This window comes from Cherax quadricarinatus, chromosome 71 (assembly GCF_038502225.1).
Source record: "Cherax quadricarinatus isolate ZL_2023a chromosome 71, ASM3850222v1, whole genome shotgun sequence".
Classification (NCBI taxonomy): domain Eukaryota; kingdom Metazoa; phylum Arthropoda; class Malacostraca; order Decapoda; family Parastacidae; genus Cherax; species Cherax quadricarinatus.
Genome location: NC_091362.1, coordinates 23,470,806 through 23,498,389, shown reverse-complemented (window position 1 = coordinate 23,498,389; position 27,584 = coordinate 23,470,806). Strand labels below are relative to the sequence as shown.

Sequence of the window (27,584 nt, the reverse complement as noted above, 5' to 3'; positions counted from 1 at the left end):
ACTTTACTATTCCAAATCACTCTTTACCAGCTCCCTGTACAAACTTTATAGGGTCTTATCATCCCTCTAACTCATTTAAGCCTTTTCACTTAAAAGTTAAATTCAATCTATGAGATAAAGACAGCTTACTTCTCGTCCGACCATTCATTCCAGCCTCCAATTAAAAGACTAATGATTATGCTACCTTTGCACGGTCATAATACCGCGGCCTTTTAGTTCCCAATGGGCAGGCCAGACTTTATATAACTCTCATATAGACATGTTTTTGATAAACAGGCGGAAGTACTTTTTGCCGAATTCCTCTATACTCACCACTCTTTTAATAAATCTCATTAAATTCTCCAAAATTTATTTAAGATAAACAATTCATATACTAATATATTCACTTTAAATCTCTAAACTAAATTTATAAAAAGTCTTTCTTACTTACTTAAAAGATAATAAATATTCTTTTCCCTATACCTCAGGTATAACCCCCTGTAAACATGGCTACCTCTAAGCCTAGTCAAGCATACCTTTTATTTATTTTTATAATCAGAATAATTAAATAAAGAGCTTTCCCCCTCTATTCCTAAACTTTGCCCTACCTTAATGCAAAGAAAAAATTAAATTTAAAAAAAAAAAAAAAAGATATCTTAAGGCCCGATTAACATTTCACTACTAAAACAAAGTTTTGAATTTTTTTGCTACAAAACTCAACCCTCAATTTAGCTATCCTTATTTCGGGAAAAATGCCATAAATATTTAATGTAAAATATCCCTAATACTTAGTTTAACTGATACTTTCCACTTATTTCATTTTATATATTTCAACTTTCCTACACAGTACTATTATCTATCGCCAATAATTATTATTTCCTCAACTACCTACTAGAACTCCAAAATATTTTTCCTAATCATAATAATTAGCAAGGTTTCATAAGTAACCAAAATAAATTGCCCCTGCGACAACCTTTTCAACGTAAGTGAAATGCTAATCTTTAGCTTTACTTTGAATTTACAGTTTTAATTACCCAAATAAATAAACTACAATTATCATAAAAACTACTTATTTAACTTTACAAATTTTTCTATTCTCCTTATTGTCTATATATATATATATACATTTCTTTAAATGTAAATTTACCCTATTCGTTCATAATCCTGTAAATTATATAATCCATTCACATCTATATGATATTCACAGTGTATCTAGCATGTAAGCTATTATTTATATCAGCTCTAGCTTTTATATACCTTAAGCTCGTATATAACAATATATACGTATATATCAAGCTATCTTATCAGTTAGCTTATTGCTATGATCTACTAAGAGATATACTAGACTCTTAGTGTATCTAGCTTGTAAGTCATTATCTATTTCGAGCTTCAACTTTTATATACCTTAAACTCGTACATAACAGTATATACGTATATATCAAGCTATCTTATCAGTTAGCTTATTGCTATGATCTACTAGGAGATATACTAACCTCTTAGTGTATCTATCAGAAAATTACTATAAAGAAGTACTGGCTTCGTTTTATCTTCCTCCATGACCATCTGTTAGGAATATCTTCACGGAAATGGGGGAGTCTAGAAGGAGACGATTAATACAAATATAAGTAGAATCCCCTTTCTCATGAAGGGTTCTACTTATAACTGTATTAATCGTAATGTACAGGGCTCAATGTTATCATTCTGTTCTGGTATACATAAGCTCACTCATAGAATTATACTCAATTCACCACTTCCATATGGAGAAATATATATATATATACTAGCACAAATTTAAAATATACAAAATAACCCCCTTTTATGTTTTTTTTTCTTTTTATTTTTTAAGTAACTTAAGTTTCTTTCTCATTTAATCTACTAAGAATAACTAAATATTAGAATAGGTCCCTAAGCACTCAAAGACCAAGCCTTTATCATCTGTTTCTATAAACCCTTATCACCTTTTTTTATGTAAATTGGAATCGCGCCAGTCCTCGAAAGATCAAAACTTTTCATGCTCTTTACACTTCTACATACATAATATAAAGATAAGCTAAATCTAAGCTAATGGGTTCATACCTCATTTATGAGAGCAATCTCTTTTTATAATTTTATTCTCACCTTATAAAATAATTTTTATATTTTCACTTTTGTCAGGATCCCTCCTGACCATCTCTTCCTCATCATGATTCTCAGCTTGGATTGGTCTTGAACTCAATCTCATATCATTTATTCCTTTAATCTCATCAAAAGAAAATCAATTACCGTCAGAGGCCTCCTTAAAATACTTTTTGATTCAAGCTTTAGGGTCAGCCATTATCATTTTATCCTCAACCTTAATGTTTTTTATTCCGAGAATTTCACTCTCCTTTATCTCCTTAGCTCTGCTTCTTAAATTAGGAGCAGCTCCGTTCCATTTTTGATTTCCCCAAGTCATGGAAGGTCTTAATTGAACCCAAATTATTATTCTCATGACAATCCAAAAACTCGCTCCTATATTTTTGATCTCTTATTTATCTACAGAATATTATACACACATTATTCTTTTCTTAGGAGGACTTTCTTCCGCTATTGTTGGGGCTCTTGGAGGAATCAATCAAACATCTCTTCGAAAGATTTTAGCTTATTCGTCTATTAATCACATGTCATGGATACTTTTCGCTATACTTATCAATGAAACCTCCTGAATAATTTACTTTTTTATATTTACTTTAATCTCAGCTTCAGTAGCCTTTTACTTCTCATCAACCCAAACATACTTTTTTTCCCACTTAATTAATTCGGGTCATGGTTCTTTTCCTAAAATTTTCTCAATAATAAACCATTACTCTTTAGGGGGGCTGCCACCTTTTTCAGGTTTTATTCCCAAATGAATCATTATTCAAGAAATAATTTTAACATCCTTTTATTTTCCTCTTCTAATTCTTCTTCTTTCTTCACTAGTAACTCTTTACTTTTACATTCGACTTACTCTATCCTCCATCTCAATTTCCTTTACCCAAATAAAATGAAACATCTCCTTCAAAACACTTAAAATCCTCTCCTCTCCTTTATATTCTTCCATCAATTTATTTGGTCTTTTTATCCCATCTATACTTTTAGTTATCTAAGATTTTAAGTTAATTTAAACTAACATCCTTCAAAGCTGTCAAAAAAAGTAATAATCTTTTAAATCTTACCTTGCACTGATAAGAAAGTTTAACTTCTATTTAGATTTACAATCTAACACCTTTAATCTCAGCCATCTTATCCTACAAATTACACAAAATCAAGGAACCTTTCATGAATATAATATTTAATGGAACACTATGTATTAACAAAACAAAATATTCCCTTATTTTTCCAGAACAACAAGAAAATAATGAATTTAAAAACAGCCCATGCTGCCTTAAAGAGTATATATATAAAGTGTAACAGGCACTAAAAAAAGACAACGCCCCTACTCTAAATATAATTAATTTCCTTCATCTCACCACTCTAATGATTAAACTGATTTCCTCTATTAAATTCAAGGTTGGAGGAGCAGCTATATTACCTACAGCCAATAAAAATCACCATAAACCTATACTTGGTATGACATTTAATAAACCCTTCCTAATTATCAAACTCCGCCTCCCTAAACGTTCATAAACTATATTTGCCAAACAAAATAAACCTGAAGAACACAAACCATGCCCTACCATCACTACTAGAGCTCCATTTAAACCTCAACCCCTCATAGCAACAAGTCCTAACACCAAACCCATGTGAGCCACAGAAGAGTAAGCAGTTAAAGACTTGATATCCATCTGGCACAAACACATTAAACTAATAACAACACCGCCTACAATTCCAAGGCTCATTCACACCCAACAAAATATTTTATTAATCTCCGAAAACACCCCCAAAATCCAAATCAGACCATAGCCCCCTAACTTTAATAACACCCCAGCTAATACTATTGATCCTGCAACTGGGGCCTCCACATGGGCCTTAGGTAATCATAAATGAAATATAAACAGAGGTAATTTAACTATAAACGCAAATACAGAGCAAAAATATCACAACACGCTGGTACTTTGATAACCAAGTATTCCTGGCAATAGCCTTATATTTAATCTCCCCATGCTTTTATATAACCTTAATAAAGAAACTAATAATGGTAATGAAGCAAATAAAGTATAAAACAGTATGTAAATTCCAGCTTGAATTCGCTCAGGCTGATATCCTCAACATAAAATTAATACAAGCATAGGAACTAGTGACCTTTCAAATCTAATATAAAGCATTAGATAATTTACTGACCTGAAAGTTAAAATTAAAACTAACAGCAAAATTAAGTTCACTGACAAGAACCCAGTGTAAAAATTCCCCATCTTCTTTACTATCGCTCTCCCATAAACTATTAAAATGACGATTCAAACTCTTAATACAATCAAAATATATCTTAGATAATCAGTCCCTATTATATAACCCCTACAAAAAAAATAAAAATCGTGATTTATTATTAATAATCTTATAAAGCATATAACTAGCAAACCAATTTGAATCAACCTTCAATTTATCACAAATCTTATCAAAACCAAGTTAAATACCAAAAACTTTAACATACTAAAATACCAAATCTCCTAAAATAATCGTTACCATGCGAACGAACAATAGAAACCAATAAAGATAAGCCCAGGGCCCCTTTGCACGCAACCATAACTAAAAAAAACATTACAAACACCCACTCCAAACCAACCCTAGCCATGTAAACTCTCATAACCCCAAACACATTTAATATAATAAATTCCAACCTTAATAAAACATTTAGTAAATGCTTATGATTCGAAATAAACGCTCAGAATCCACAAAAAACTATAACTAATAACCTAAGACCTTCGATTCCTAATATCATACATCTTTATTTTCTTTAAATTAGTTTAACTCTCCCCCTCACAAAACTTATGACTTCGCCTTTACGTAAATCCCATCCATTATTTAAACTTGCTAACTCCGCATTTGTAGACATGCCAATTCCTAGCAATATTTCAATTTTTTTGAACTTTGGGTATCTTTTAGGATTATGCCTAGTAGCTCAAGTCGCAACTGGATTATTTTTATCCATTCATTTTACTTCACACATCGACCTAGCTTTTTCGGACGTAGCACACATCTGTCGTGATGTGAATTGTGGATAACTATTCCGAACTATTCATGCAAATGGGGCCTCTTTCTTCTTTATCTGCATTTATTCTCATATCGGTCAAGGTATTTACTATGAGTCATTTACTCTTTTCCACGCTTGGAGAGTTGGAGTTCTAATCTTATTTATAACAATAGCTACAGCCTTTCTCGGTTATGTCCTACCCTGGGGGCAAATATCATTTTGAGGTGCCACAGTTATTACAAACTTATTCTCTGCCATTCCTTATATTGGAACAGATTTAGTTCAATGAATTTGAGGAGGTTTCACAGTTGATAATGCTACCTTGACTCGATTTTTTACATTTCACTTTCTCTTACCATTTTTAATCGCTGCGGCTACACTTATCCACATCTTATGTATTCATCACTCCAGGGCTAACAACCCCCTAGGGGTTGCCTCCTCTATAGATAAGATTCCCTTCCACCCCTACTTTACATTTAAAGATATTGTAGGATTTCTAGTTATATTTATAATCTTAGTTCTCCTAATTCTTTTAAATCCATACCTTCTTGGTGACCCTGATAATTTTATTCCGGCTAATCCTCTGGTTACACCAGTACATATTCAACCTGAATGGTATTTTCTATTTGCATACGCTATTCTCTGATCTATTCCAAACAAACTAGGTGGAGTTATCGCTTTAGTTTTATCAGTAGCAATTCTTTGGCTCCTTCCCTTCACCTCTTTATCAAAATTTCAAGGTCTAACTTTTTATCCTTTTAACCAACTTCTATTTTGAGCTCTTGTCTCCACAATCATTTTACTGACATGAATTGGAGCACATCCTGCAGAGGATCCTTATATTTTTACAGGACAAACTCTTACTATTATTTATTTTGCTTACTATATCATTAACCCTTTAATCACTCTTTTAACAGACTTACTCCTAGAATGAATATTTAGTTTATTTAAAACAAATGTTTTGAAAATATTTAAAGGAAGTTATTTCCAATCTCCACCAACTTATAAATTTAGTTTAAACTAAAATTAATTTCATTCCTATAAAAAAAATTAAAAAATTCAGAGATATAGGAAGAAACCTTTTTCAAGCTATATACATTAACTTATCATATTGCAATCGCGGTAGAGTTCCCCGCACCCAAATAAATGCAAACCTAACCATTACCAATTTTATATAAAACCCTAATTTAAAACTCTCCCACCTAAAAATAATAATGTAGACACTCCACTCATAAACAAAATCCTAACATATTCAGCTATGAAAATTAACACAAATCCCCCTCTTCTATATTCAGTATTAAATCCAGAAACTAATTCAGATTCCTCTTCTGCAAAATCAAAAGGAGTTCGATTTATCTCTGCCAAACAAGAACCTAACCAAACCATAAACAGTGGGAACGTCAATCAAATAAATCACATTTTCTCTTGATAATATCTTAACTTCGTAAATCTAAATCTTCTAACTAAAAAAACGTAAGATAATAAAATAAAGCCAATCTTACCTCATACGAAATAGTTTGTGCTACAGCACGAAGATTTCCCAACAAAGAATACTTACAATTAGAAGCTCACCCAGCTCTTATTAAAGGATAGACTCCTAACCTTAAACAACACAAAAAAAATAATACACCTATGTCAAAATTTACTAACCCTAACTCATATGGAATAATCCTTCACAAAATCAAAGCAACAAACAACCCAAATACCGGTGATAAATAATAAGGTAAAAAATTAGACATCACAGGTGTATTCTGCTCTTTTATAAACAATTTCACAGCATCCGAAAAGGGTTGAAGTAATCCTAAAATACCTAACTTATTTGGGCCTTTACGAATTTGAATGTAACCTAAAATTTTACATTCCAGAAGAGTCACAAATGCCACACCAACTAATACGCAAACCATCAACATTAAATATCTTACAACTATAACAATCACAGCATTAACCCTCAATGCTTTTACTTATAGAATATTTTACTTATAGAATATTTACTTATAGAATATTTTCTATATAATTAAATTCTAAATTTAACGCATATTTTCTGCCAAAGTAAATTTAATTCTAGGTACACCTTCCAGTACACCTACTATGTTACGACTTATTCCACCTTAAATGGAAGCGACGGGCGATATGTACATATTTTAGTTCTCATATCACACTAACTTATTAAATTGTATGTTACAATTAAATCCTCCTTCACAGAAACTATTCAAATACTGATACGTATAAATAAATTTTATTGTAACCCATTTCTTCTCACTCATAAACTGCACCTTGATCTAATATACTTTAACTTCTTAAATTTCAATAACTTCCCCAATAAAGGTTATCTAATAATGACGGTATACAAACTGTTAAACAAGAGTAAGTAAGATTCTTCGTGTTGTATCATTTACAGAACAGGTTCCTCTAACAAGACTAAAATACTGCCAAATTCTTTGAATTTAAAGACCATACCTACTAATATTCAAGTTTTATTTTTTTCCTTTTAAGTATAGCAGGGTATCTAATCCTGGTTTATACCTTAATTTTTAGGCCTCTTCCCCTTTATAATTCAACTTCTATTTACCTCCAATAAACCAATTTCACCTTTTATTGTTATAAATCTCAATTTAATCCTTAAACATAAGAATAACCTAAACTAAAATACTTTTACTAAGCTTTTAAGTCTAACCGCGATTGCTGGCACAAAATTTAATCAAGCTTTTTATAATTTACGAAATCAAATCCTAATCTAATATTTAATCTTCCGTACTGCGAATAACAAAACTATTTTGTTACATCATAAATTATCTTTATTTTTTTATTCCCTACCCACTAAAATATGCATGTACACTAACTATAAAATAAAAGTTCAAGCAAGAATCAAACTTTAAACCTAAATAAAACCTACCTATTCAGACAAACAATTACTCCGAGTTTTACATTTAACCTTCTAAGAACACTATCTTAAACCAAATGTTAATTAACAACTTATTCACTATTAACCCTTTCAGGGTCCAAGGCCCAAATCTGAAGTGGTGCCCCAGTGTCCAAGAATTTTCAAAAAAAAAATTTGTTATTTTTTCTTATGAAATGGTAGAGAATCTTTTTGTGAAGGTAATAAAACAAAAAGTACGAAATTTGATGGAAAATTGACGAAATTATGCTCTCGCGAATTTTAATGTGTCAGTGATATTTACGAATCGGCGATTTTGCCAACTTTGACTCCCATTTTAGGCCAATTACATTATTCCAGTCAACCAAATTCTTAGCTATTTCACTAGTATTACTTCTATTCTATCGATTGAGCACAAGAAATCGCCAAGTCATCTGTTTCAACTACAAATTAAAGTGATCGGAAATTGTTAATTTTCCAATTTAACACAAAGTTCAAAATATTCCAATTTCAAAATAGGGTCCAAAATAAACAATGTAGGTATTCCTGGAACTAAACTAACATTTCCTCTGTTCATTAGTTACGTTTTGAGGCTTTACAAATAAATTTCATTTTGATTTTTTATTCACATAATGAATTTTTATTCACACCAAAAAATAGAAGATTTACTGTTATGCAATACTGTAATAATTGTATAAATATCATCACCATATTTGTGAATGCATATTAGAAGTGGGGAGATGGATCTTCAACTTTCTAACAAATTGAACACAAAGAGTAGTGGTCAACAGAGTTAAATCGGAGGCTGCCATAGTGAAGAGCTCTGTTCCACAAGGCACAGTACTCGCCCCCATCTTATTCCTTATCCTCATATCAGACATAAACAGAGATATACACCACAGCACCGTATCATCCTTTGCGGATGATACTAGGATCTGCATGAGGCTGTCATCTGCTGAGGACGCAGTTAATCTCCAAGAAGATATAAACAAAGTTTTCCAATGGGCAACGGTAAACAATATGATGTTCAATGAGGACAAATTCCAACTACTCCGTTATGGAAAACTGGAGGAGATAATAACTAGAACAGAGTATACTACTGACTTCGGCCATACAATAGAGTGGAAAACTAATGTAAGGGACCTGGGAGTAGTAATGTCTGAGGATCTCACTTTCAAGGATCACAACAGTGCCACGATCGCACGTGCAAAGAAAATGATAGGATGGATAATGAGAACTTTCAAAACGAGAGATGCCAAGCCCATGATGATCCTTTTCAAATCACTTGTTCCCTCTAGGCTGGAATACTGCTGTACATTAACATCTCCATTCAAAGCAGGTGAAATCGCAGATCTAGAGAGTGTACAGAGATCCTTTACTGCACGTATAAGTTCTGTCAAGCACCTTAACTACTGGGAACGCTTGGAAGCACTTGACTTGTACTCGTTGGAACGCAGGAGGGAGAGATATATCATAATCTACACTTGGAAAATCTTGGAAGGAATGGTCCCAAATCTGCACACAGAAATCACTCCCTATGAAAGTAAAAGACTGGGCAGGCGATGCAAAATGCCCCCAATAAAAAGTAGGGGCGCCATTGGTACACTAAGGGAAAACACCATAAGTGTCCGGGGCCCAAAACTGTTTAACAGCCTCCCATCAAGCATTAGGGGAATTGCCAATAAACCCCTGGCTGCCTTCAAGAGAAGAGCTGGACAGATACCTAAAGTCAGTGCCGGATCAGCCGGGCTGTGGCTCGTACGTTGGACTGCGTGCGGCCAGCAGTAACAGCCTGGTTGATCAGGCCCTGATCCATCGGGAGGCCTGGTCATGGACCGGGCCGCGGGGGCGTTGATCCCCGGAATAACCTCCAGGTAACCACCAGCTGACATGTATTAGACGTGTGAGGTCGTTTGTTTACTCTTGAATATCGGCAAAAATTTAAAATTTCTGCTACTTTGAGCTCAATTTCAAGCCATTTCCAGTGCTAAAACCAATCAAAATCATCTCTATTTCTGTAATATGTCTTCCATTCTATCAAATGAGACCAAGAAATCGCAAATACAACTATAAAAAACATACGAAAAAGCACTGCAAAGTCGCTGTTTTAATCGAAAAATCATGATTTCAGTTTTTTTCTCTTATTATACACAGTGTGCTGCAGGATCTGTTTTATGTGGTGCACACATACCACATAGATGTATTCTCTCATATCTAGGCCCAAATGTACCACTCACAGTTTATCAGAGTGAGCTGAGCTCATGACATAGATCTACGGTTTGGACCCTGAACGTAAAGCCGTAGATCTATGGGACGGACCCTGAAAGGGTTAATTCAAACTTCTCTTATAAGTATAGTGCCTGATAAAAAGGACAGTTTTGATAGAACTGCTCATGTAGTATTGCTACCTCTACTGTGAAAATTTATTCTTCCTTAAGCTTTAGTAATTTCTACATCTTCAAATTTGCAATTTGACATCTTTTTTCCACTATAAAGCCTAACGCAACGATGGTTTTTTTTCAACAAATCATAAAGATATTGGAACCTTGTACTTTGTGTTTGGAGCTTGATCCGGTATAGTAGGTACCTCACTAAGATTGATTATTCGAGCCGAACTTGGTCAGCCAGGAAGATTAATTGGAGATGATCAAATTTATAATGTAATTGTTACAGCCCACGCTTTCGTAATAATTTTCTTCATAGTTATACCTATTATGATCGGAGGTTTTGGGAACTGATTAGTCCCACTTATGCTTGGAGCACCTGATATAGCCTTCCCTCGAATAAATAATATAACCCTCCTTCTTACAAGAGGGATAGTAGAAAGGGGTGTTGGAACCGGATGAACAGTTTACCCTCCTCTAGCAGCATCAATTGCTCATGCTGGAGCATCAATTGATCTTGGAATCTTTTCCTTGCATCTAGCCAGAGTCTCCTCAATTTTAGGAGCCGTAAACTTTATAACTACAGCAATCAACATACGAACAAGAGGAATAACCATAGATCGAATACCTTTATTTGTATGGTCCGTTTTTATTACCGCGGTACTTCTTCTTCTATCCCTTCCAGTTCTAGCAGGAGCAATTACTATACTTCTTACAAACCGAAATTTAAACACCACTTTCTTTGATCCAGCTGGTGGAGGTGATCCTATTCTTTACCAGCACTTATTTTGACTTTTTGGGCACCCAGAAGTTTATATTTTAATTCTCCCAGCTTTCGGCATAGTCTCGCATATTGTCACACAAGAATCAGGTAAAAAAGAAGCATTCGGAATGCTGGGGATAATTTATGCCATAACAGCAATTGGGATTCTAGGGTTCCTAGTGTGAGCCCACCACATGTTCACCGTAGGTATAGATGTTGATACCCAAGCATATTTCACATCGGCAACCATAATTATCGCCATTCCAACGGGAATTAAAATCTTCAGATGATTAAGAACTCTTCAAGGTTCTCAATTCTCATACACGCCTTCACTTCTATGAACCCTAGGATTCATTTTCTTATTTACGGTAGGTGGTTTAACAGGAGTTATATTAGCAAACTCCTCAATCGACATTATTCTTCATGACACCTACTATGTTGTAGCCCATTTCCACTACGTCCTATCTATAGAAGCTGTATTTGGGATTTTTGGGGGTATTGTCCACTGATTTCCCTTGTTTACTGGATTTTCTCTGAACCCTTCATGATTAAAACCTCATTTCTTTACTATATTTTTAGGAGTCAACTTAACTTTTTTTCCCCAACACTTCCTAGGATTAAATGGCATACCACGACGATATTCGGATTATCCCGATGCTTGCGCATCATGAAATATTGTTTCATCAATTGGATCACTTATCTCGCTAGTAGCCGTATTCTGATTTATAATTATTGTTTGAGAAGCTTTTATATCAAAACGTAATATTACCTCACCAGCCTTCCTACCTTCATCAATTGAGTGACAGCACACTCGCCCTCCTGCTGATCATAGGTACGCAGAAATTCCCCTAATTTCTAATTATCTAAAATGACAGATAGATGTATAGGATTTAAGCTCCTACCAGGAAGGATTACCTTCTTTTAGAAATGCCAACATGAGGATGTTTAGGACTTCAAGACAGCACCTCCCCACTTATGGAACAATTAACATACTTCCACGATCATGCAATATTTATTCTTATTCTTATCACTACACTAGTAGGTTTTATTTTAATTAATTCAGCTCTAAACTCATTTATTAACCGTTTTTTACTCGAAAATCAAGAAATCAAAATCATCTGAACTATTCTACCTGCTATCATCTTAATTTTCATTGCCATATCCTCACTCTGGCTCCTCTATCTGTTAGATGAAACTAACAACTCAAGAATCACAATTAAAACCATTGGGCATCAATGATATTGATCCTATGAATACTCAGATTTCCTAAATATCGAGTTTGACTCCTACATGACACCTTATGACACAAACTCAAACTTACGGCTCTTAGATGTTGATAACTGAGTACCAATTCCTTTTAATACTCAAATTTGTCTTATTATTTCAGCAGCAGACGTAATTCACTCCTGGACGATCCCCTCTTTAGGAGTGAAAGCCGATGCCATCCCAGGTCGACTTAATCAAATTAGATTTCTAGTAAACCGGCCAGGTTTATTCTACGGTCAATGTTCAGAAATTTGTGGAGCCAACCACAGATTTATACCAATTTTAATTGAAAGAATCTCAGTAGACTCTTTTTTAAATTGAATTTCTAGAAATTCATAATTACCTGCTCTTCCCTCCAGATAACTTATAAAAGTTTAGGTCTTTTAAACCTAAAAAAGTAGTTCTCTTACTTCTAGAGACAAAAATTAGTTAAAAAATATCATTAGTTTGTCAGACTAAAGTTATCGTATTTATGATATTTTTGAATGCCTCAAATAGGGCCACTACTTTGATTTAATCTTTTCTTGATATTCATCCTGGGATATATTTTATTTTCTATCATTAACTTCTTCTCCAAACTTCCGATTAAAGCAGAAACCTTCATTCACAAACCAACACTTTTAGAAAAACCCTGAAAATGATAACAAGATTATTTTCCATTTTTGAACCATCCTCAAGCATTCTCTCACTAAACCTAAACTGAATATCAATATTCTTAGGGTTTCTATTCATCCCAGTTCTTTTTTGAGCTCCACCATCTCGATGGCTTTATTTGTGATTTAAAATTGTATCCACCCTTCATAATGAATTTAAGACAATTTTGGGACCCTCCAACCTGGGTCTATCATTTTTATTCGTCTCATTATTTAGCTTTATTCTTTTTAATAACTCCTTAGGCCTCCTTCCTTATGTCTTTACTAGATCTAGGCATTTAGCAATAACCCTAACCCTGGCTCTACCATTATGACTATCCTCCATTTTGTTTGGATGATTGAATCACACTCAGCATATGTTTGCACATTTAGTACCTCAAGGAACCCCAAATGTGCTTATACCTTTTATAGTTCTCATTGAAACAATTAGAAACATTATTCGGCCAGGAACATTGGCAATTCGACTCGCAGCAAATATAATTGCAGGTCATCTCCTTCTGACTTTACTCGGAGGAATAGGACCCTCTTTATCATCCAAATTATTGACTTTTCTCATCCTAGCCCAAATTCTTCTTCTTATATTAGAATCTGCTGTTGCAATCATTCAATCTTATGTATTTGCAGTTCTCAGAACTCTTTACGCCAGTGAAGTAAATTAATGTCATCACACAGACACCATGCCTTTCACTTAGTTGACATAAGACCCTGACCTTTAACAGGATCTATTAGAGCCATACTTCTTACATCGGGCCTTATTAAATGATTTCATCAATTTAATCCAGATCTTTTTTTTAGGTTTATTCCTATTATTTTAACTATAATTCAATGATGACGAGATGTAACTCGGGAAGGAACGTATCAAGGACTTCACACTCAAATTGTTATAAAAGGTCTATGATGAGGGATAATTCTGTTTATTGTCTCCGAAGTATTATTTTTTCTTCTCTTTTTTTTTGGGCTTTCTTTCACAGAAGGCTTGCCCCAACAATTGAATTTGGCATGTTTTGACCACCAGAAGGCATCCAACCTTTTAATCCCTTCCAAGTCAGTCGTCAGTGGTCAGTGGTCAGTCGTCAGTGGTCAGTCGTCACGTGAGGTCACAGACCCTGAGCTGCTTTGGGGATTAGTGTGGACGGTTACAAAGCATGGCTTGCTTCTGCAGTGTTTTAAAAATTGAGGTTGGAGAGTTGAAGGAGGAGGTCTTGCTTCTCCAGGAGGAGATTAGGAGGCTGAAGGTCCACCTCAATGGGTCTGGGAGAGAGTGTGAGGTGGCTGGAGTTGTGGGGAATGAGGCTTCAAGTGAGGTGCAGTCTGTCTCTCGCTGTGAGGAGGCTGTAGTTGGGGAGGTAGCAACGGCTACCAGCAGTGAGGTGCAGTCCAGCACCTGCTACAAGTGGCGAGTGGTTCACAGTAATGGAAGGCGCATCAGAGTAAGGAAAGTTAAGAGTGAAGATCTGAAGGTAGGAAATCGCTTCTCTGTTCTTCAGGATGAATGTACTTCAGTGGCCAGTGAAGGTAAGGGTACTACTGCCCCTGCTAATGGAGGTAAGCGCATTCTTGTGGTTGGTGACTCTCAGGTAAGATATATTGACCGTGCTTTTTGTAATAGGAATAAGAAGAAGAGAGATAGAGTGTGCTTCCCTGGAGCTGGTGTTGGGGACATTGTCAACAGGCTGGATAATATCATGTCAGGTAATGGGAACAAGCCCATTATCTGTCTCAGTGCTGGTGGAAATGATATTGGGAAGGGTAGGAGAGAAGAGCTGCTAGATAAGTACAGGTCAGCTATAGATTTCATTAAGTCTAAGGGAGGGATCCCAATCATATGTAGCATCTTGCCTAGAAGGGGAGTAGGAAATGAATGGTTGTCTAGGGCAATTGGTGTAAATTGCTGGCTAGACAGATACTGCAAGGAACTTGCAATCCCATTCATTGACAACTGGAACAACTTTTATGGCAAACATGATATGTATGCAAGGGATGGGGTACATCTCTCTGGGGCTGGGGTGGTAGCACTTGCAGACTCGATTGAGAAGGCCATTGGTGAAATGCCTATGATTTTAAACTGATGGAAGATAGAGGTATGGGTGTGTGTGGGAAACAAGCAGGTTGCAACACTTGGGTTGGAAACAGTAAATGTATAAAAGGCATTCAGCATGAAGTTATAAATAAAGACAATAGATCAGGTCAGCATACGAAGGGGGACAGCAGAGGGCAGCAAGGGACTAGCTCTCTTAAGGTTTACTATACTAATAGCAGGAGTGTAAGAAATAAGATAGATGAGCTAAGATTAATTGCAAGTGCAGGAAACATAGATATTATTGCTATAACAGAGACCTGGCTCAATCTGAAAGATAGAGAGATGCCCTCTGAATGTCACATACAAGGCTATAAATTATTCCACACTGACAGGGTCAACAGGAAAGGTGGTGGAGTAGCGATGTATGTCAGAGACAATTTAAATTGTTGTGTTAGACAAGATATTAAATTAGAAGCGTCAGCCACTGAATCTGTTTGGTTACAGCTTCTCGAGGGCCGAGAAAAACTAATTTTGGGTGTGATTTACAGGACCCCAAATCTTGAGTGCAGTAAACTTCTATGGGACGAAATTCGTAAGGCATCTACATACGAAAATGTTGTGCTAATGGGAGATTTCAACTATAGACAGATTGACTGGAGCAATTTGACAGGAAATTTAGAGTCAGGTGACTTTCTTGATACGATCCAGGATTGTTTTTTAAAACAGTTTGTGACAGAGCCAACTAGGGGAAATAACCTCCTTGACTTGGTTCTTGCCAGTAGGGAAACACTAATTAATAATCTTGAGGTTAATGATGAGCTTGGGGAAAGTGATCACAAATCACTCAGTTTTAATATATCATGGAATTCCCCTAATAATGGCAATCAAGTCTCCGTCCCTGACTTTCGCTTGGCTGATTTCATAGGACTGAAAAATTACTTAGGTGGGCTGAACTGGAATGACCTGACTAAGGATCAGGTAGGTGGTGATGGTTGCCGATATGATGCTTTCCAGGGCATAGTTCTAGCTGCTCAGTCAAATTATGTTCCAAATAGGGAAATCAGATCAAACAAAAATGATCCTAAATGGATGAACAATAGATTAAAATATCTGATTGGTCAAAAGAGAGGCATATATAGGCAAATCAAAAGAGGAGAGGGGCAATTGAGAAATCGATATATTCAGTTAAAGAGAGAAATAAAAAAGGGAATTAGAAAAGCAAAAAGAGATTATGAGGTTAAAGTTGCAAGAGAATCGAAGACTAACCCAAAAGGATTCTTTCAGGTATACAGAAGTAAGATCAGGGACAAGATAGGCCCACTCAAAAGTTCCTCGGGTCAGCTCACTGGCAGTGATAAGGAAATGTGTAGAATTTTTAACACATACTTCCTCTCAGTTTTTACACAGGAGGATACCAGCGATATTCCAGTAATGATAAATTATGTAGAACAGGACGATAATAAACTGTGCACTATTAGGGTCACAAGTGACATGGTCCTTAGGCAAATAGATAAATTAAAACCTAACAAATCCCCAGGCCCTGATGAACTGTATGCAAGGGTTCTAAAGGAATGTAAACATAAGAACATAAGAACGATGGAACACTGCAGAAGGCCTACTGGCCCATGCGAGGCAGGTCCAAGTCTCCTACCGGCTTAAGCCAATGCACCCAACCTAGTCAGGTCAGGTCACATTGACTTAAGGGAGGAACACGGCAACCGACCTGGTAGCACAAGCTATCAGGTCTAACTCACACCCACCCACATCTACTCATGTATTTATCCAACCTATTTTTAAAGCTACACAACGTTCTGGCCTCTATAACGGTACTTGGGAGTTTGTTCCACTCATCCACAACTCTATTACCAAACCAGTACTTTCCTATATCCTTCCTGAATCTGAATTTTTCCAACTTAAAACCATTGCTGCGAGTCCTGTCTAGGCTAGATATTTTCAGCACGCTATTTACATCCCCTTTATTTATTCCTGTCTTCCATTTATACACCTCAATCATATCCCCCCTAATTCTACGTCTTTCTAGAGAGTGCAGTTTCAGGGCCCTTAGTCTATCCTCATAGGGAAGGTTTCTGATACATGGGATCAACTTTGTCATCCTCCTTTGTACATTTTCCAGAGAATTTATATCCATTCTGTAATACGGTGACCAAAACTGTGCAGCATAATCTAAATGAGGCCTAACCAAGGATGTATAGAGTTGAAGAACAACCTGAGGACTCCTATTATTTATGCTTCTTGTTATGAAGCCAAGGATTCTATTAGCTTTATTGCGAACACTTATGCACTGTTGTCTTGGTTTCAGATTACTGCTAACCAGAACTCCTAAATCTTTTTCGCAATCCGTAATATTAAGATCTACATTATTTAGTTTATATGTGGCATGGTTATTGTCCTGTCCAACATTTAGAACTTTGCATTTGTCTATATTAAACTGCATCTGCCACTTCTCCGACCACTGCATCAGTCTATTCAAATCTTCCTGGAGTGCTCGAATGTCCTCGTCAGAATGAATTCGACGGCCTATTTTGGTGTCATCGGCAAACTTGCCGATGTCGCTCTTTATGCCCTCATCTATGTCGTTTATGTAGATTGTGAACAGCAGGGGGCCCAACACTGACCCCTGTGGAACACCGCTCGTGACGCTTCCCCACTCTGATTTCTCCCCATTTATGCAAACTCTCTGCTGCCTATTTGTCAACCATGCCTCTATCCAGGAAAAAATCTCTCCTCCTATTCCATGTGCTTTAATTTTCCTCAATAGTCTCTGATGTGGGGAGCTTAGCACACCTTTGGCTAATCTTTTCAACATATCACTACAAACTGGCATGGTGCCAGATAAGTGGAAAATGGCAAATGTGATACCTATTTTCAAAACAGGTGACAGGTCCTTAGCTTCGAACTATAGACCAATAAGCCTAACCTCCATAGTGGGAAAATTTATGGAATCAATAATTGCCAAGGCAGTTCGTAGCCACCTTGAAAAGCATAAATTAATCAACAAATCTCAGCATGGTTTTACAAAGGGGCGTTCCTGCCTTACGAATTTATTAACTTTTTTCACTAAGGTATTTGAGGAGGTAGATCATGGTAATGAATATGATATTGTGTATATGGACTTCAGTAAGGCTTTTGACAGGGTCCCACATCAGAGACTATTGAGGAAAATTAAAGCACATGGAATAGGAGGAGAAATTTTTTCCTGGATAGAGGCATGGTTGACAAATAGGCAGCAGAGAGTTTGCATAAATGGGGAGAAATCAGAGTGGGGAAGTGTCACGAGCGGTGTTCCACAGGGGTCATTGTTGGGCCCCCTGCTGTTCACAATCTACATAAACGACATAGATGAGGGCATAAAGAGTGACATCGGCAAGTTTGCCGATGACACCAAAATAGGCCGTCGAATTCATTCTGATGAGGACATTCGAGCACTCCAGGAAGATTTGAATAGACTGATGCAGTGGTCGGAGAAGTGGCAGATGCAGTTTAATATAGACAAATGCAAAGTTCTAAATGTTGGACAGGACAATAACCATGCCACATATAAACTAAATAATGTAGATCTTAATATTACGGATTGCGAAAAAGATTTAGGAGTTCTGGTTAGCAGTAATCTGAAACCAAGACAACAGTGCATAAGTGTTCGCAATAAAGCTAATAGAATCCTTGGCTTCATGTCAAGAAGCATAAATAATAGGAGTCCTCAGGTTGTTCTTCAACTCTATACATCCTTGGTTAGGCCTCATTTAGATTATGCTGCACAGTTTTGGTCACCGTATTACAGAATGGATATAAATTCTCTGGAAAATTTACAAAGGAGGATGACAAAGTTGATCCCATGTATCAGAAACCTTCCCTATGAGGATAGACTAAGGGCCCTGAAACTGCACTCTCTAGAAAGACGTAGAATTAGGGGAGATATGATTGAGGTGTATAAATGGAAGACAGGAATAAATAAAGGGGATGTAAATAGTGTGCTGAAAATATCTAGCCTAGACAGGACTCGCAGCAATGGTTTTAAGTTGGAAAAATTCAGATTTAGGAAGGATATAGGAAAGTACTGGTTTGGTAATAGAGTTGTGGATGAGTGGAACAAACTCCCAAGTACCGTTATAGAGGCCAGAACGTTGTGTAGCTTTAAAAATAGGTTGGATAAATACATGAGTAGATGTGGGTGGGTGTGAGTTAGACCTGATAGCTTGTGCTACCAGGTCGGTTGCCGTGTTCCTCCCTTAAGTCAATGTGACCTGACCTGACTAGGTTGGGTGCATTGGCTTAAGCCGGTAGGAGACTTGGACCTGCCTCGCATTGGCCAGTAGGCCTTCTGCAGTGTTCCTTCGTTCTTATGTTCTTCTTATGTTCTCAAGTCCCCCTTCTCAACACAACTACATTTTACTTTCATCAGGAGCGACAGTAACCTGGGCACATCACGCAATCCTTAACTCTAATCACTCTGAAGCTATGCAAAGTTTAGGTTTAACTATTCTCCTAGGAGTTTACTTCACTTCCCTTCAAGCATATGAGTATTTAGAAGCATCCTTCTCTATCGCAGACTCAATTTATGGAACTACCTTCTTTGTAGCAACTGGATTTCATGGGCTTCACGTAATTATCGGAACTTCCTTCCTAACAGTTTGTTTTTATTGTCTTTACAAGTGCCACTTCTCTAATAACCATCATTTTGGGCTTGAAGCTGCAGCTTGATACTGGCATTTCGTTGATGTAGTTTGATTATTCCTTTATGTCTTTATCTACTGATGAGGAAGATAATTTTTTAGTATAAATGGTACATATAGCTTCCAACTAGAAAGTCTAATTGTTTAGAAAAATTAATTTTAACTATCAACTTAATTATTCTCCTGACTCTTTCGGTTACAGCGCTAATTATAATCTTACCTTCAATTTTATCAAAAAAAAAAAATTATTGATCGAGAAAAAATATCCCCATTTGAATGTGGATTTGACCCTAAGACCTCTGCCCGATTACCTTTTTCTCTTCGGTTCTTCCTCATTGCTGTAATTTTCCTAATTTTTGATGTAGAAATTACATTGATTCTACCCCTCGCTCATATTTCCCCTTTTACAAATATCTTCTCTTGAAGATTTACAGGATTATTTTTTCTCCTAATCCTTCTCTTTGGCCTTTATTATGAATGATATAAAGGTGCCTTAGAATGGTCTAGCTGGAAATGTAGTCAACAATGACATATGATTTGCATTCATAAAGTGTTACTAAAACCTTTTTCAAATTAGAAAGTGAAAAATTGCGTTTAGTTTCGGCCTAAATTTTGGTCCAAAAACCTCTAATTTATTTTGACAGAAGCCAAAATCGGAGGCCTATCACTGTTAATGATAAAATTGAAATTCTTCTTTCCTGTCAAAGAGAATTATGCCAGCGAAAAAGCTTCTAACTTATTTCCCAAGCGGTTAAATTCCGTTCACTTCTCTTTTTTATAGTGTATAAAACACATTACATTTTCAATGTAAAGCTGAAGATCTTTTCTAAAAATATCACCAACAGGTTAATAACCACCTTTGCAGCTTCAATGCAAAATTCTAATTTAAAATATACATAAAACTGGCATTTTAGTCACCTCTTGCGACACGCATGGCTTAGGGAGGAATTATATTATAAGGTATTTGTATATTATTATTGAAAGAATTAGAGGCAAGATAGAATGCAGGATTGCGGATGAGCAAAGAGGTTTTAGAGTGGGTAGGGGATATGTAGATCAAGTGTTTACATTGAAGCATGTATGTGAACAGTATTTAGATAAAGGTAGGGAAGTTTTCATTGCATTTATGGATTTAGAAAAGGCATATGATAGAGTGGGTAGGGGAGCAATTTGGCAGATGTTGCAAGTATATAGGCAGTAAGCTGCTAAATGCTGTAAAGATTTTTATGAGGATAGTGCAGCTAAGGTTAGGGTGTATAAAAGGGAGGGAGACGACTACTTAGTAAAAGTAGGTATTAGACAGGGATGTGTAATGTCACCATGATTGTTTAATATACTTATAGATGGGGTTGTAAAAGAAGTAAATGCTAAGGTGTTGGGGAGAGGGGTGGGATTAAATTATGGGGAATCAAATACAAAATGGGAATTGACACAGTTACTTTTTGCTGATGATACTGTGCTCATGGGAGATTCTAAAGAAAAGTTGCAAAGGTTAGTGGACAAGTTTGGGAGAGAGTGTAAAGGTAGAAAGTTGAAAGCGAACATAGAAAAGAATAAGGTGAGAAGGGTATCAAATGATTTAGATAAGAAAAATTGGATATCAAATTGGAGAGGAGGGGTATGGAAGAAGTGAATGTTTTCAGATATTTGGGAGTTGACGTGTCAGCGGATGGATTTGTGAAGGATGAAGTTAACCATAGAATTGATGAAGGAAAAGAGGTGAGTGGTGCATTGAGGTATATGGGGAGACAAAAAACATTGTCTACGGAGGCAAAGAAGGGAATGTATGAAAGTATAGTGGTACCAACACTCTTATATGGGTGTGAGGCTTGGGTTGTAAATGCTGCAGCAAGGAGGTGGTGGAGATGTCCTACCTAAGGGCAGGACATCTCCAGGAAATTAGGAGAAGGTGTGGAGTTAATGAAAGTATTAGTCAGAGGGCTGAAGAGGAGTTATTGAGGTGGTTTGGTCACTTAGAATGGATCAAAGTAGAATGACATGGAGAGCGTATAAATCTGTAGGGGAAGGAAGGCTGGGTAGGGGTCGTCCTCGAAAAGGTTAGAGGGAGGGGGTAAAGGAGGTTTTGTGGGCGAAGGGCTTGGACTTCCAGCAAGCATGCGTGTTAGGAGTGAATGGAAACGAATGGTATTGGGGACCTGACGAGCTGTTGGAGTGTGAGCAGGGTAATATTTAGTGGAGAGGTTCAGGAAAACTGGTTATTTTTATATAGCCAGACTTGAGTACTGGAAATGGGAAGTACAATGCCTGCACTTTAAAGAAGAGGTTTGAGATAGTGGCAGTTTGGAGGGATATGTTGTATATCTTTATATGTACAGGTACCATCCGACTTGCGACTGAGTTCGGTTCCAACAAACCGACCGTAAGTCGAAATGGACGTAAGTTGAACCTTACTACTGAATATCAACATCACATTTTTGTAATGACTATTTTATTGTTTCATTTTGGTATTTCATTTTTTACTTTACTTTTTATGCTGTTAGTACTGCATTTTATACTGTAAGGTTTAGGTTAAACACTGTGTACAACACAAACAGTTGTTTATTTGCCAGAAATTTGGCATAGAAAACACAGTCGTACGTCAAATGGTCGTATGTCGAGCAGGTCGTAAGATGGATGGTAGATGTATATGCTTCTAAACTGTTGTGTTCTGGGCACCTCTGCAAAAACAGTGATTGTGTGTGAGTGAGGTGAAAGTGTTGAATGATAATGAAAGTATTTTGGGGGGGGATTTTGTTTCTTTTTGGGTCACCCTGCCTCAGTGGGAGACAGCCAACTTGTTAAAAAAAAAAATTGTATGGAATAAAAAATATTAAAAATTGTAGAGTTACCATGACTTTTCTGCACCAGAGCTGAAGTACACTAAAGCGTGTATTGATACGCTGTCTGTACCCTGTGCCTTGCGCACTCCTTTTGTGTGTTTGGTCCTTGCTGTGGTGAGTAATTCAGTTCACTATCACACTACTGTTAAAAAAATATTTAATTGTTAAAAAACTTTAAAATTATAAACCGTGCCATAGCAAAACCTACTCTGTTGAGAACTGCATTATACAAGGTATTACTCAATAGCAAAAGACCTTTTATTGCTACAAATTTTACCTACAAGAGAATTTATCTAGTAAAACCTCTTATTAGTGAAATCTCGTAATATTATAAGGTCTTATAGCTCCTTTTGCTGTGTTCCAGCACCTGTACCAAGTTGCTGGAATACCAAGCTTAGTAAATTAAACATGTAGGGATGTAATGTTTGATTTTCCAGTAGAATCACAAATTTACAATGGTAAAGCATTGTGTAGTACTACTTAGAGAGAGCTAGATAGAGCAAGCAAGTAAATTAGAGAAATACAGGTGGAGAACTATAGAGAGCGAGAGAGGGGGTGAGCTAGAGAGAGAGAGTACAAGTGAACAAGAAAGAGAGAATGTGCTAGAGAGAGCTACCTTTTGCCAGAATGGTATACTAAGTACAGTTTACATATGGTGCTGAACGTTTTAAAAATATTTTGGTGGGTATAAGCCTCCTTCCAGAGAGAAAGAGGATGAAGGGTCAATGTGTGGTGTATTATAATAGGCAAAGAATAAGGAGCAAAGAAATTAGAAAACAGTGTGGTGATATAAAAGGTATAATTTTGAGAGTGGAGAAGGGGTTGTTATAATGGTTTGGTCATTTAAAATAGATGGGACAACATAGGTTGACCAAGAGCGTGTTTAAACCCGTAATGGATGGAAGTGCAGGGGATGTTCCTGGGAGGAGTAGAGGAAGGATGTGAAGAGGTTTTCAGTGGTAGGGGCTTGAATATCCAACAGGCAAGTGTTAGCATGTTAGATTGGAGTGAGTAAAGGAAAGTGATTTTTGGGATTGAACGTGATGGACTTTAAGCAAGGTAGTATGTGTCAAGGATACAGGGAATGAAGTCGAATACCTACACTCTGAAGGATGGATAAAGATTGCACATTTTTGGGGGGTCATTTAAATTGTGATGTCCATTCACTTCTGGCAAGGCAGCTATTGAGTGTATTTTCTTCAATGGGTCACTTCCTTGGTGGGGAAACAGCTTTCTTAATATTTATCCTCAAAAATATAGTATTGAATATTTGCAAAGAATTGGAAAAGAAGGGAATGTATGAAAGTATAGCAGTTCCAACACTCTTATATGGGTGTGAAGCTTGGGTTGTAAATGCTGCGGCAAGGAGGCGGCTGGAGGCAGTGGAGATGCCGTGTCTAAGGGCAATGTGTGGTGTAAATATTATGCAGAGAATTCGGAGTGTGGAAATTAGGAGGTGTAGAGTTACTAGAAGCATTAGTCATAGGGCTGAAGAGGGGGTTGTTGAGGTAGAACAAAGTAGAAGGACTTGGAGAGTGTATAAATCTGTAGGGGAAGGAAGGTGGGGTAGGGGTCATCCTCGAAAAGGTTGGAGGGAGGGGGTAAAGGAGGCTTTGTGGGCGAGGGGGCTTGGACTTCCAGCAAGCAAGCGTAAGCATGTTAGATAGGAGTGAATGGAGATGAATGGTTTTTGGGACCTGACGAGGTGTTGGAATGTGAGCAGGGTAATATTTTGTGAAGGGATTCAGGGAAACTGGTTAGTTGGACTTGAGTCCTGGAAATGGGAAGTACAATGCCTGCACTTGAAAGAAAGGGTTTGGGATATTGGCAGTTAGGAGGGACTTCTAAGCTGTCGTATCTGAGTGCCTCTGCAAAGACAGTGATTATGTATGAGTGATGGTGAAAGTGTTGAATGATGATGAAAGTTTTTTACTTTCTTTTTGGGTTTTTCTTTCTTTTTGGGTCACCCTGCCTCGGTGGGAAACGGCCGATGTGTTTAGAAAAAAATTTGAAAGAAGAGTAGTTAGGGTTTTTTCCATAAACTACTGGTATACTGTACACAGCATTTTGAGCAAAATTAATTTTATTATACTCGGTGTGTGAACATTTCAAATACTTGTAATATTTTAGGCATTTTATATGAAGTAATGAAATTTAGGGTGGGTTAACAGGATAAGGGCTATTTTGCAGCTGAAACTTGTATAATAATAATAATAATGAATTTAGTAGTAACAAATTGGATTTATGGTTTATATATAATAGACAAATTATATTAGTTAAAATGAACCATTTAAGTCATACAGTACAAACAGAAGCTTTTTTTGAATAATTGAGGTTAATTATTTGGAGGTTGTCAGAATAATAAACTAAATTATTATAGAAATAGTGATATTAATTAATTTTTAAAACAGGTTAGGTATGAGTATGTTATCTGTGGCCATGACACTGGATAAGGCAATCGTGTTTAGTGTAAGAATTATGCGAGTATAGATAGTGCAAGTGCAAAAGTAATAAGTCTTTTGAAGACATAGTGTCCCCATTAATGTTAATATTTGTATTGTACTTTTTTTAATGCTTCAAACACATATTACAGCACTGAAATTCTGTATTTTTAATATTTTATCAACAGCCTGTCCGCAAGCACGTTAATTGGCCTGAAGAAAGTCGTGATGTAGCCTCAGAAGTTCGCAGTTGGGTTGTCAATAAAGGACTCGGTGAAACTGTTTTGCATAAAGCTGCCAGACTTCAGTATCATGTAAGAATTCTTTTATTAATGTTTTTTATACCTATTCACAAATCTGAAGGTGACTATAATGTTGATCATATTCAGCTATCCATTCATGATATGGAGGGACTAGTTTGAAGGCAAATTAGGAATGCCAACAAAGTGCCCACCAGTGTGGTGAGGTCACAGCAGCACAAGTTGAGTCCTTAAGCTCTGATGACTGACCAGTTTCCTGATGCTATTTCTCCCTCCATTTGCCTTGGTTAGTGTCTTTAAAGGGAAGTGATTGGATACCACATTTATTTTTAATTAATATTAATAATATAGTTAATGTTGGGTCAAGCCTTTCCATCAAATTAAGGATAATGCAATATGTCATCTATTAGCTTATGTTTAGTTTTTCAAAATGTTTTTATATTAAGTTCTGAGCATAAGTGTGTTAGCTTGATACAACATGGGCAACCTGTGATTGGTTGATCTTAAGAGGATGACATTATTTACAGCCAATAGCATATTTTTAATATGCATTATGTAGAAAAGTTTATAATCAAGGCAGCACCTGACTGGTTCCATGCATCACTAGTGATAACAACATGATTTGCTGGATTATTATTCATGTATGCATAACAACTGAGGATGGAGTTAACTTAACAAAAAATCATTGATCAACCCCTAATAATATAGATAGAGATATACATATTAGGTGACAGTGGTTTTGTGTGCAAGGGGCTTGGACATCCAGCAGGCATGTGTGAGCATGTTAGGTAGGAGTGAATGGTGAATGGTCTCCATTCACTCCTATCTGAGTTACTAATTTCTTTTTCTTCTCCAAGGGATGTGCATTTTGTCTAAGCTACTGCATTACACATATAGTTGACAGTGTATGCATCAGACACTATGCTATTTTGTTATATAATGAGCAGTTTTCCTCTTTGCAACTCATACCTGTATAAAATGATGGGTAATTGTTTATACAGACCTGTTTGGTATCTACACTTCCCTCTCTCTCTGCATACAACCATAGCAGAACAGTTATGTATTTCATTGTCTCTTTTTCCTTTAAATAATTCAGTACTTGTTCTCAGTGGTGTTGAGATTGGGCAACTGCACTAGTTTGTGGCATCTTGGGGCAATGGGTGTTTCTTCATTGTATTATTTTTTACTGTATTTTGTATCCTGATTTGCTATATCACTAGCTTGATTTTGATTTGCAGTTATAACTGATTTCAGTGACTCCATTATTTACTCTGTAATTTTTGTTTTAAATTTTAATGAATGCACATTTGTGCAGGGGCAATTCCTGCACTCTTCTCTCCTCTACGCTCATGAATGTCTGTCATTATTTAGCTGTGAACACACAGCCTGAGGAGACTTCATCTTGCCAGTATTGCTCTGTGTCCATGTCTTATGACATGGTAGAGAATCTTTCTGGAGGTAATTACACAAAAAGTATGAAATTTGATGGAAAAGTTAATGAATTATGCAGGCACAAACTGGGCACAATTTAGGCATTGGCAATTTTGCCAAATTTGAGTCCTATTTTAAGTCAGTTCCATTGCTCTGTTTGACAAAATTCTTGGTTATTTTGCTAACATGCCTTCTGTTTTATCAATGAGCACAGGAAGCTGCCCATTCAACTATTATAACTACCTTATGCAGTGCACAGAAGTTGGTAATTTGGCCAATTTTACACAAAATTAAAAGAAGTATTAATTTGAAAATACAGAGCAAAATAAACAATGTAGACATTCATGGCACTAAAACAGCATTTCCTCTGTTCAATACTCACATCCCCAGGTCTCTCCTATATTACACTTGCCTTCCATTTTGAATTCATAATCACAGAAAAATAAAAAATTTACTCTCCCAGATTATAAAATATAACCAGGAATGATTGGTCATTGGTCTGATTCAGTAATTGAATCAGACCTATTGAAAGGTCATTACAAAGACATGGGGGGGGGGGGGGTTTGCAGGGGGCCTTACCCATCCTCAGGAAAATTTGCATAAATCTAATCTTTCTGGTAATTTGAGCCCAATTTAAACCTTCTTCTACTCTTTGAACTAACCATCTCTATTTCAGTAGTATGTCTTCCATTCTATCAAGGAACAGTCAATAAAACCGTAAAAACCATCCTAGAAAACTACTCAGTCGCTATTATGTTTAGGCCAAAATTTACCGCTAACGGCTTAACTGAGCAAGTCAAGCTCATGACATAGAACTTTGTTAGGGACCCCTGGCCTCAATGATGTAGTT

General features: G+C 36.4%; 1 protein-coding gene and 5 pseudogenes across 3 annotated transcripts in view; 5 read left to right on the top strand and 1 right to left on the bottom strand.

The window, feature by feature from the left end:
* The window catches only part of LOC138854830 (cytochrome b-like), an 80,394-nt pseudogene extending 74,271 nt beyond the window's left edge, over positions 1 to 6,123 (top strand).
* LOC128700398 (uncharacterized) overlaps positions 1 to 27,584 on the top strand; it is a 229,622-nt gene that overhangs the window by 186,861 nt on the left and 15,177 nt on the right. For all 3 annotated transcript variants that reach the window (XM_053793604.2, XM_053793601.2, XM_053793603.2), the window contains one exon: positions 25,232 to 25,357. In XM_053793604.2, the coding sequence (XP_053649579.2) occupies positions 25,232 to 25,357 (126 nt within the window). The remainder of the gene's footprint in view (positions 1 to 25,231; positions 25,358 to 27,584) is intronic.
* Positions 6,127 to 7,562, bottom strand: LOC128698443 (NADH-ubiquinone oxidoreductase chain 1-like; annotated as a pseudogene).
* On the top strand, positions 11,261 to 13,710 carry LOC138854831 (cytochrome c oxidase subunit 1-like; annotated as a pseudogene).
* On the top strand, positions 12,078 to 13,710 carry LOC138854815 (cytochrome c oxidase subunit 2-like; annotated as a pseudogene).
* On the top strand, positions 13,036 to 13,710 carry LOC138854832 (ATP synthase subunit a-like; annotated as a pseudogene).